Raw genomic sequence first — 11049 nt, 5'->3', positions numbered from 1 at the left:
AATTAATTTATTTTTTTTTTAAAAATTATAAGCCGAATATAAATGAAGAAAAAGTAAATTGCATAGCAATGGAAAAAAGAAATGGTGTATGTGACAATTTCGATTATATTAATATTAATATGATGAATAAATGTTCTTCCGATTCAATTGTGGCCGCACAAAATATCACAATGCAACCTTCATCCACGGCCACACACCCACCTCCCCCATACGAGACCACACCCATGAGGCTACCCAAATCCGACGTGGACCTCCGGCGAGCGGGATAACTGGGGTCTATGGTCAGGGTAAAGGTTTGGGCACCACCGACGTGGACCTCGTGCCGATGCCATGCGGGCCATCTCTGCCCGTGTGGTCCCCACGGAAGCAAAACCCTACTCTTACATCGTTTGGGGGTGAAGAACAGTTCCCGTTATATAGGCGTGGATGATCGCAGTGAACCCGAGCGAGAAGCCGCGCGGCTGCCTCCCCAAATACCTTGCCTTTCTCTTCTCTCCCCCTCTCCTCTCTCTCTCTCTCTCTCTCTCTCTCTCTCTCGCTCTCTCTCTCTCCCTTTGGCCTCCTCTTCCATCATGGCTGTCTGCCACCACCACCACCACCACCTCCTCCTCCACCACCGTTATCGGATCCGCTCCTCCTTCTGCCCCTCCCCTCTGCTTCCATTCCGCAAGCCACTCTCCGCCTCGTTCCCCCTCCCTAAGCCACGGCTCCGCCTTCCGCAGCTGGTCCCGCGCCCCCTCCGCCTCCAGCCAAGGGCCTCCGCGAAGGCGGCGGGGGAGGCTGAAACCTCAGAGCGGCAGCGGCCGGTGGGAGGTAAGCGGACTGACATCAAGAAGATCATGATTCTGGGGGCCGGGCCCATCGTGATCGGGCAGGCGTGCGAGTTCGACTACTCCGGCACGCAAGCGTGCAAGGCTCTGGTTGACGAGGGATATGAGGTGGTGCTCGTCAACTCCAATCCGGCCACTATCATGACCGACCCCGACCTCGCCCACCGCACCTACGTGGGCCCCATGACCCCGGAGCTCGTCGAGCAGATCATCGACGCCGAGCGCCCCGACGCCCTTCTCCCCACCATGGGCGGCCAGACCGCCCTTAACCTCGCAGTCGCCCTCGCGGATTCAGGCGCCCTTTCCCGCCATGGCATCGAGCTCATCGGCGCGAAGCTTAAAGCTATCAAAACCGCGGAGGACCGCGACCTCTTCAAGCGTGCCATGGACCGCATCGGCCTCCGCACTCCACCCTCCGGCATCGGCAACACCTTGGAAGAGTGCCTTGCTATTGCCGATGACATCGGTGGATTCCCCCTCATCATTCGCCCCGCCTTCACCCTTGGTGGCACAGGCGGTGGTATCGCCTACAACCGCGATGAGTTTGAGGCTATCTGCCGCGCCGGGCTCGCTGCCAGTCTTACGACCCAGGTCCTCGTGGAAAAATCACTCCTTGGGTGGAAGGAGTACGAGCTGGAGGTAATGCGTGACCTGGCCGACAATGTGGTGATCATCTGCTCGATTGAGAACATCGATCCCATGGGTGTTCACACGGGGGATTCAATCACGGTGGCGCCAGCGCAAACGCTCACGGATAAGGAGTACCAGAGACTCAGGGACTACTCTGTGGCCATCATCAGGGAAATTGGGGTGGAGTGTGGGGGATCCAACGTGCAATTTGCAGTAAATCCAGTGGACGGAGAGGTGATGGTTATTGAGATGAATCCAAGGGTGTCACGGTCATCTGCCCTTGCTTCAAAGGCAACGGGCTTTCCCATTGCTAAGATGGCTGCTAAGCTGTCTGTAGGTTACACGCTTGATCAGATTCCAAATGATATTACAAAGAAGACACCGGCTAGTTTCGAGCCCTCTATCGATTATGTGGTAACAAAGGTATGGCCTCGTTATTCTTCTACATTACATATCATAGATGTGCTGATTTCTTTAGACCAATTCTGCTGGTCTTAATTTTTTCCACTCTGTGATATAAAAGCTTGATTAATGGATCATATTCCTTCCTGCAATGTGTTGCCTGTGTTTCTTTGTTCTCATTTCCTCAAAACAAAGTTTTCAAAGTTCTAAGGGGGACATAAGCAGTAATCCCTTAGAAGATTATGCCAAAAGCTTTATGACAGTCACAATTTATGAGAGAATAATCTAGATTCTGAACATGTATATATTAATTAGGCGCAAACATTTTGGCTGATTTGTGTTCATGGAAATTATGGTGTCTCATGCTAATTAATTTTTACATGTGGATCGTATAAGGTGAAATTCTTATCAACCATTATTTGTATCAGCCATTCCAGTAACAATCTTATGACATGTTAAATCTGTTGGAAATTGCATCTTAAGATACTAATATAAATATAAATTAATAAATAATATTTTTATAACAATTGATATATAATCTCTTGTCATTATGGCTAATGCCATGCATAAAAAGTGAAATTAACTAACTTTTTTCTTTGTTTGTTGTTGCTGTTCATTGCTCAAAATTTTATTTATTTGTTGATTGATATTTATAAATGTCATGTTCATGTTGCATGACTCAAAATGATAATTACCCTCATCTTACTATCCATTTTTATCCTTCAGTTATTATCAACTGTAACACCTCGAGTATAATTTAAGACAGAAAGGCAGGATTCAGGAGCTTATATAGGCTACCTAGGCCACATTTAAGTATTTGAGCAGTCACATGCCTCGAAACCCAAAAAGGTTTAAGGCACCTAAGGGTAGCTCAGCTGCCTAAACACCTATTCAGTTAACTAAATTCAATCTTGCATCATAATTTTAAGGAGGAATACACAAAGCTTGTTTCTCTTTATTTCTTTTTTATTTTAATCACTCAAAAAGGAAACTCTTTAATGACAGTTACAACTCTCTTGGCTAGGATGCAAGTTGGTAAACGGCCAATACATATGGATTCCATTAAATCTTGTTAACTCTCCTTGCGTGGAATTTACAAGAAAGTTGATGTTGAACTGCATGATCATTTCTGAGTTATCATCCTGTTGTTGCTTGATTTTGGGAAGTCGTTGGTGATACATTGAATTTTAGTTCTGACTCACTTCATTGACCTTTTCTTAGGGGAAAGAGTTTTTTTTTTAAATATCAAACTTGTATTTTATATTTCTCAATTCAAGAGCTTAAAAGAAAAGTAATGTCTGAGCTTCAAACACGTGAAATTTTAACATTTCTACTACCTTTCTTCTCTAATTGCTCTTATTTGTTACTAGCAATCTATTCTTTCTGCAAGTCATGATGCATGCCCATGGTATTGCTTCACCTCTCTGCTCTCTTTGTATATCTGATGCAGATTCCACGTTTTGCTTTTGAGAAATTCCCTGGTTCAGAACCAATCTTAACAACCCAGATGAAATCTGTTGGTGAGGCAATGGCACTTGGGAGGACTTTCCAAGAATCCTTCCAGAAGGCAGTTCGATCATTGGAGTCTGGGTACTCTGGCTGGGGTTGTGCACCCATTAAGGAACTCAACTGGGACTGGGATCAGTTAAAGTACAGCATGCGAGTTCCAAATCCAGATCGTATGCATGCCATATATGCAGCAATTAAGAAAGGAATGAAGGTAGAGGAAATTCATGAGCTGAGCTTCATTGACAAGTGGTTTCTTACTCAACTCAAGGAGCTAGTGGATGTGGAACAGTTCCTCCTGTCACAGACACTGGACCAGCTGACAAAGCATGACTTCTATGAAGTTAAAAGGAGGGGCTTTAGTGATAGGCAGATTGCTTATGCAACTTCTTCCTCGGAGAGTGACGTCCGATCAAGGCGCTTGTCACTAGGTGTGACCCCAGCATATAAAAGGGTTGACACCTGTGCTGCAGAGTTCGAGGCAAACACTCCCTACATGTACTCCTCTTATGATTTTGAATGTGAATCAGCTCCCACTCCAAAGAAAAAGGTGTTGATATTGGGGGGTGGACCTAACCGTATTGGCCAGGGTATTGAGTTTGATTACTGCTGCTGTCATGCTTCTTTTGCCCTTAAAGAGGTCCGTTTTGCTTTCATCACAATATTTTTATCCTGTTTTCTGTACCTCTTTATTACTTTGGGATCATGCTATTTATTGTTGTTGTCATTTTGTTTTGCTGAGATTTTGTAAGTTTGTCTCTGGTTCCACTTAAAGTACTTTATCATATTCCAAATCCGTGTCCCATGCATTTTGTCATATTCTTGTTACATCTCATGTCCTCTACCCTTCTTTTATCTTCTTTTCATTATTCATCTGTAAGGCTCTGTAAATTTCAGGAAAAATTGATTTTGAATGTCTATTATTGGTATGCTGACTGTATTTTCTTACTTATCGCTACAGTAACTAAATTAATTTTCTTTTGGTATTTTCTTGTTTCTAGAATGGATATGAGACAATCATGATGAACTCAAATCCAGAGACTGTATCCACTGATTACGATACCAGCGATCGACTATACTTTGAACCTTTGACCGTTGAGGATGTTCTGAATGTGATTGACTTAGAGCGGCCAAATGGTATTATTGTACAGTTTGGTGGGCAAACTCCTTTAAAGCTTGCTCTCCCCATACAGCAGTATCTTGAAGAACAAAAGTTGGTAGCTTCCACTGGGACAGGGCATGTGCAAATTTGGGGAACATCACCTGATTCCATTGATGCTGCAGAAGATAGAGAACGATTTAATTCAATTCTCGATAATCTCAAGATTGAGCAACCTAAAGGGGGCATAGCAAAGAGTGAATCAGATGCCATAACGATTGCGAGTAAAATTGGTTACCCTGTTGTAGTCAGACCTTCTTATGTCTTGGGTGGACGTGCGATGGAAATTGTTTACAATGATGATAAACTTAGCAAATACCTTGAGAATGCAGTAGAAGTTGATCCTGAGCGCCCTGTGTTGATAGATAAATATCTCACAGATGCCATCGAAATTGATGTGGATGCATTGGCTGACTCAAATGGGAACGTGGTAATTGGTGGTATCATGGAGCACATTGAGCAGGCAGGTGTTCATTCGGGTGACTCAGCCTGTTTGCTTCCTACAAAAACTGTGTCAAATAAGTGCCTGGATACAATTCGCCAGTGGACAATCAAGCTGGCCAAAAAACTTGATGTATGCGGGCTTATGAATTGCCAATATGCAATTACTGCTTCTGGTGATGTATACCTTCTTGAAGCCAATCCACGTGCTTCTCGCACTGTCCCTTTTGTCTCTAAAGCTATTGGACACCCCTTGGCAAAATATGCATCTCTTGTCATGTCTGGGAAAAACTTGCATGAACTTGGATTTACAAAAGAGGTGGTGCCTAGGCATGTGTCAGTCAAGGAGGCCGTACTTCCATTCGAGAAATTCCAAGGATGTGATGTTCTTCTTGGCCCAGAGATGCGTAGCACTGGAGAAGTTATGGGAATTGACTTTGACTTCCATGTGGCTTTTGCCAAGGCACAGATTGCTGCCGGACAGCAGCTTCCAGCTAGTGGTACAGTCTTTCTCAGCCTAAATGACTTGACAAAGCCACACCTTGCTTCAATCGCTCGTGGATTCCTAGAACTTGGTTTCAAAATTGTTGCAACTTCTGGGACGGCTCGTGTGCTTGATTTGGAGGGTATACCGGTGGAGGTTGTTCTTAAGATGCATGAGGGGAGACCTCATGCAGGGGATATGCTAGCAAATCGTGAAATACAAGCTATGGTGATAACAAGTTCTGGTGATGCTCTAGATGCAATTGATGGAAGGCAGCTGAGGAGGATGGCGCTGGCGTACAAGATCCCAATTATAACAACAGTTGCCGGGGCATTAGCTACTGTGGAAGCTATTAAGAGCTTGAAACATAGCTCTATCAAGATGCTAGCATTGCAGGACTACTTTACTGTTTCAGATGAGCATCCAAAGTTGCAGGCGGCATCATCTGCCATTTAGCCATGTTTTTCTTTTATATAGAGGTTTTTCTCTTATCCACTTGCTGTCTTTTGTTGCTCCAATGTAGCAGTCAATGATTTGTATTTAAATTGTCCACATTGCATTAACATTTTTATCTAGTTAATGTTTGTGCCACTGATATGCACAGCATCAATTTGATAACTCATTCATTTTTCTTGCTTATTTTGGGTTCTTTGGTTGAGAAACTCTGCGAGCTTTTTTGTCTATTTGTTATTGTTCTATGCTTACATGGAAAATGTACCCAGAGCCAGGATGACTCATTTTCAATTATCATCTTTGGCAGTTTTGTTGAAGGGTTTCGACTCTGCCTTTTAACCATCATTCTCAATAAAGAAGTTTATTTTCTCCCATCCACTTTCCTCGATGAATTTACTTCTAAAATTCTCCAAATCATTTATAAAATGTCAATAGCAAGCCATCTTATCTTGTATATGATTTACTGTTCTTGGTATTTTAAGTTCTGAAATGTGCATCTTGCTTTAGCAACTGCAGAACATTCTGATTCCCTCATGATGCTTTCTCTGATCATTACTCGTTTTTATTGTGATTAAGAATCAATAAGGAAACCCTTTCTAAACCATAGTGTTATAATTCAGCAATCATAAAATCCATGTAATCTTTTGGCTTTTAACTGCCCTACATCATGTTCTGAACCTGATGTGGATGCCAGCTGACTTTTTACATGGAAAAAAAATTCCTCTTTTCATGAATTGGTACACCTAGTAAGGTGTACAAAAGTAATCTGAGCGAATGTTACTTCAGGTTCAGTATATTTCTCTGATGTTTAGAGTAAACGTCTTTATGATACGCTGGTGCTCTTCTACTTTTTGTAAGTTTACCATATCACTGTGGAGCTCAAAAATCTTACTCGAAGACCAGGTACTACTTTAGTACCATTAACCTTGTTCCTTTAATACGTCATCAGCTTTGCGTCCTATTCATATTGCCTGCTTCTACTGCACTTGTAGTTGCTATCAGTCATCGATAATTGAATAACCATGACAACTTTTTTTCAGGGTTGCAGCTGCATTGAATCAACAAACTAGATGTGATGTTGGCATTCTTGTTAGACTGAACTGCCATCACTAGTGCTGAAAGAAATGTGCTGGCTGGATTTGTGTATACAACTCATCAAGCTTTTTGTGAGATCTACATGAAGTTGCAAACCCAAAAGCCAAATGTAGGGCGCTTGGAATAACAGCTTTTTGCACCGACGGGTTTCAGTCTAACGTGATAAAAAATGGAAACGAAAAAATTATGTAAACAGAACGGGTATGAAAACTAGAAAGCATTTCTTGTTTAATGAAGATTCTTTAAATTTTCAGATTTTCGAGCTTGTCTCAAATGTGTGTTAACTGCATGCCTTGCTAGTTTGAGGGGCTCCTGAATAATAATTTGTGACATGCTCTGTTCTTCTGCATTGTGTTGACATCATACATTTTGGTTCCACCTTGTCTGTTGATTAGTGTCTGAAGCAATATGTTTCTTCTCTGGAAGGATAGAACTGGTTCACACCTCAGCTAACTACATGTCAATCTCAGGCAATGTTGGTACAAAATCTCCTACATGATCAGCCCCAGCTACTATTACATTTGATGGCACATTCAGTTGCATGACATGGCAGTAGAGTGTTTTTTGATGGAAAGATGTTTATGTAGAACCAAATTCAGTTGCACATTCCATTTTATGTTTATGGAATATGTTTATGGAAAGATGTTTATCTTAGCAAATCCAGTGAAGAGAGAAAGATGTTTATGTAGAACCAACAAGTATCTTGACTTCCTCTACTTCCTGTGGCTATGCTTGTCTGAGATCAAACCTATTTCTATGTTCAATGTTGTCATTCTATCTCTTTTCTTTGTTTTTTTGTCTTCCTATAACTGATGATTGAGTTGTTGCAACATAGAACATCAATATACTAAAACTGTCTGGTTTTAGAGATCAAAATAGTAATCATAATGATCTCAGATTATTCTCCACATCCTAATTCTTTTATTTTTGTCCCTCCATCAGTTCTCTATTAATCTCATGACTTGTAATCAAAATACTCAAAAGTGAGTTATCTTAATTTCTTAGATAAAACTGAATTTTGGATCAGAAAATCCAAATCTTTGCTTTTCTAAAAATATATTTTTGAGTTTGGATCAAATCTAAATTATCTTTCTCGGTAACTCACAAATTTAATCTTTCCAAATTCCAAACACATCTCCACCCACCAATCATTCACAACTAAAAGATCAAAAAGAAGACTCTTCAGCTTCATCTAAAATGAAAGAATTCTCTCGATTACATTTATCCAACAAAATTACATTAGGATATATTGAAGTCATGTGCTTCATCTCAAATGAACAAATTCCACCCTATGCAAAAGAATCAGAGCAGCAAACAACTGCTTCAGCTTCACCAACAAAATAACAAGAGAATTCACTGGTTTTCTGGATGCAGGTTTCTTCCCCTGCATGCAATCCCAGAGTTCTTATTCCGTGGAGATCTAGTGTTAGCTTCGGCACCGAGGCGTGCCACCAATCAAGCAATCACCTCTTGAGTTTGGGAAGGGTAAGACGGACTGTGGGGGTCGGAATGCCCATGTACTGTAGTCTGGGAGACAGCCTCACCTTGGGGCTCGGCCGCGGCGACGGGATCGGGAGCTTGACGCCGACGGGCGAAGGAGCCACCCTGGGCGAGAGGTTGACCTGCTCCAGCGCCATGGACTGGAGATCCACCGGGTAGTCGCGGACGCACCCGATGCGCGCCCCCGTGCCCGTCGTCCATCTGCACGACAGGCGCCGGCCCAGCTCCAGCGCCACCGTCTTCCTTTCGTCTTCGGCTTCTGCGGCTTTCTCACCCACCATCTCCTCCTCAGCTGCAACTGCTGGCTTACTTCTCTCCTTATCGAGCACGGGGAACTCGTCGTCGTCCACAGAACATTTCTGAGAAGCAAAAGGCTTTGTGTTGGATGCGTGCGATCTCATCTGCGTCTACGATCGAAGGGAAGAAACGGAGATTTACCTTGACATCGGTGAGGTCGACATTGTGGTCCTTAAGGAAGCTGATGAACTCCCTAAAATTGTCTTCGGTCGGGAGGTAATGGCCGCTGTATGGCCATATAGCCTGAGGTAATCACCAAGCTCTGTCATGACCTTGACTTTTAGATGAACAGGACAACTGTGATAAGGTAATCGTACCTTGAGAATTCCTTCTTTGGCAACCATCCTTCCGGCTGCTGTCGTAGCTGCCCCAGCGAGAAAGCTCGAGTGCTGGAAAGTGCCTTTGTTCTTCTGCTCATGGAGGCCAAACAACAACGGAGAAGAAACAAAGATGAGTTCATCGAGTTTCCTGCGGAGAAGTGAAGAGTTTGATCGATGGATATGATGTGCACCTGCCCGACGTACAGTGCCCTTGATGTGCTGAGAACGAAGATCCACTTGGATCCTTCGGTGGTGTTCACGGGCTTTGCATTCTGTCTGTACACGAGCTTCCCGTTCTCCACCATGACTTCATATGCTTCCCTCTCTTTCTGCAAGCAGGTGATGATGATGACGATGCATGATCAGATACAGTATGTATGCACACATCTCTGGTAGCATTGGTGTGATCGAGCATGGAGCTTACCGGACCAAGATAAGTGATGCACTGCCCTTGAAGCTTGTTTCTTGGGCACTTCTCAAGATTCACTTCTCTTCCATCTCCAACATCCAACCTTCACATTCAACCAGAGGAGGAGGAGGATGAGAAAGACAGAAAAGATGAGCAGAGCAGGTTCCACAACAGATGTACCACGTACCAGTAGAAGAATGGCTGGCTGCTCTCACTTCCGAACCAGACGTCGTAATACAAATGCAAATTGTGCCCGTAGCGATGTCGCGGATCGATCTGCACGGATCAACATGGTAAGTTTCTCTACTGCCTCTCTTGTGATGGTAAAGATTAGGGATGATGCTTACAGCTTCCAGCCAATGCTGCAGTGCTAACTTCTGAGCCTTTTCATCCTTGGAGAGGCCTTTGCCAACCTGAGAGAGATGGAAGCATGCACTCATGAGATTGATTGGATGTACCAAGAACAATTGCTGGATTCGTAGCATCAGATTGAAATCCAAATTACCCTGGCTAATCTCTTCTTGGCCCTCGCCCATTTGGAAATTGCTGTCTCCGGCTTCTCGACGTCGAAGAAGGAGACCGAACTGCGCTTGAGAGAAGCAAAATCCAGTGCCTTCCACCTACAGGCGGAGGAAGAACAACAGATGAGATCCGAATGAGGTCAAAGAAAAGGGTGGGAATCATGGAGTAAGAGTCAGAGACGACGAACCAGAGTTCCTCCACCACCACCGCACAATCTGCCAGGTTTCTTCTGGTCCGGTAGCTCTTGTAGACCTTCTGCACCGTGGTCGCGGCAGCGTCGAGCTCGCTCAAAGGCCTGGGCGAAGAGAACTCGAGAAGCTGATGCGGGAGCTTCACATGGGGCGCCGGGAAGTTCGCCGGGATCTTGAGACAAGATGGCTGCAGCGTGACGTCGTCATCACCTGTCGCTTGGTCGCCGACCGAGGCGGCTGCATCGAGCTTCGTGGGTTCAGGTTCCCAGTTCTTGAAGCTCAATGATCTCTCCATGACCGCGTCATGGGCCACCGCCGCCGCCCCAGCACCGGCCACCATCTTGTTCGACGAATCGCTTCTTCTGAAACTGAGTGATCTCAGGAGCCTATTGGCATCCTTTTCACCGAAGCTAATGGATCTCGCTACGGCAGCTTTTGCTTCTGTCAAACCGAAGACTTTGCTTCTCATGACCCCAACCCAGTTCCATGAGAGCAAGGAGAAGGACAAGCCCATGGGACTTGCTGCAACCAAGTCTCGCCTACAGAGGAATCAACCCTGTCGAGGAATCACTAGCAGACCGCAGGAGGGAGCCAACTGCTCTGCAGCAGAAGAAACAGATCCTTCAATCAACTTGTGCTTGTGATGGCCAACCATCCCTCATATATATATATATATATATAGATAGAGAGAGAGAGAGAGATGCAAGTGGAGAGAAGGGGGAGATGGATGAGAGAGACCAGTCGTCGTCGGACTTCCATCCACGCGCCCACTGTACCGCGTCCTTCGTGGAAACCAGAAGTTATACAGTA

At 44.3% G+C, this 11049-nt stretch overlaps 2 protein-coding genes across 2 annotated transcripts; one reads left to right on the top strand and one right to left on the bottom strand.

The window, feature by feature from the left end:
- Nucleotides 1-436: 436 nt before the first annotated feature.
- LOC103978783 (carbamoyl phosphate synthase arginine-specific large chain, chloroplastic) lies at nucleotides 437-7253 on the top strand. Its single transcript, XM_009394712.2, has 4 exons — nucleotides 437-1883; nucleotides 3313-4008; nucleotides 4370-5931; nucleotides 6946-7253. The coding sequence occupies exons 1-3, from the start codon at nucleotides 573-575 to the stop codon at nucleotides 5906-5908; spliced, it is 3546 nt and encodes a 1181-aa protein (XP_009392987.2). The 5' UTR covers nucleotides 437-572; the 3' UTR covers nucleotides 5909-5931; nucleotides 6946-7253.
- A 906-nt stretch (nucleotides 7254-8159) lies between these two features.
- Nucleotides 8160-10871, bottom strand: LOC135631994 (IQ domain-containing protein IQM1-like). Its single transcript, XM_065140219.1, has 9 exons — nucleotides 10236-10871; nucleotides 10032-10146; nucleotides 9874-9939; nucleotides 9714-9802; nucleotides 9542-9629; nucleotides 9309-9446; nucleotides 9115-9207; nucleotides 8939-9040; nucleotides 8160-8859 (listed from the first exon to the last, which is right to left on the bottom strand). Exons 1-9 carry the CDS (start codon nucleotides 10751-10753, stop codon nucleotides 8464-8466), a joined length of 1605 nt encoding a protein of 534 aa, XP_064996291.1. The 5' UTR covers nucleotides 10754-10871; the 3' UTR covers nucleotides 8160-8463.
- Nucleotides 10872-11049: the final 178 nt, after the last annotated feature.

This window comes from Musa acuminata, chromosome BXJ1-3 (genome assembly GCF_036884655.1).
Source record: "Musa acuminata AAA Group cultivar baxijiao chromosome BXJ1-3, Cavendish_Baxijiao_AAA, whole genome shotgun sequence".
In the NCBI taxonomy this organism is placed as follows: domain Eukaryota; kingdom Viridiplantae; phylum Streptophyta; class Magnoliopsida; order Zingiberales; family Musaceae; genus Musa; species Musa acuminata.
This window is presented reverse-complemented; position numbering and strand designations above follow the sequence as displayed.

Bases quoted from the DNA above. Each gene is read 5' to 3' on its own strand.
- LOC135631994 (XM_065140219.1), bottom strand. From the start codon at position 10,753: ATGGGCTTGTCCTTCTCCTTGCTCTCATGGAACTGGGTTGGGGTCATG. The intron at 10,147-10,235 runs GTTCGTCGTCTC...CTCCGCCTGTAG, and splicing joins GTGGTGGTGGAGGAACTCTG to GTGGAAGGCACTGGATTTTG. The intron at 9,208-9,308 runs GTGCACATCATA...CTCCATGAGCAG, and splicing joins GGGCACTGTACGTCGGGCAG to AAGAACAAAGGCACTTTCCA.
- LOC103978783 (XM_009394712.2), top strand. From the start codon at position 573: ATGGCTGTCTGCCACCACCACCACCACCACCTCCTCCTCCACCACCGT. The intron at 1,884-3,312 runs GTATGGCCTCGT...TATCTGATGCAG, and splicing joins TCGATTATGTGGTAACAAAG to ATTCCACGTTTTGCTTTTGA. The intron at 4,009-4,369 runs GTCCGTTTTGCT...TCTTGTTTCTAG, and splicing joins CTTCTTTTGCCCTTAAAGAG to AATGGATATGAGACAATCAT.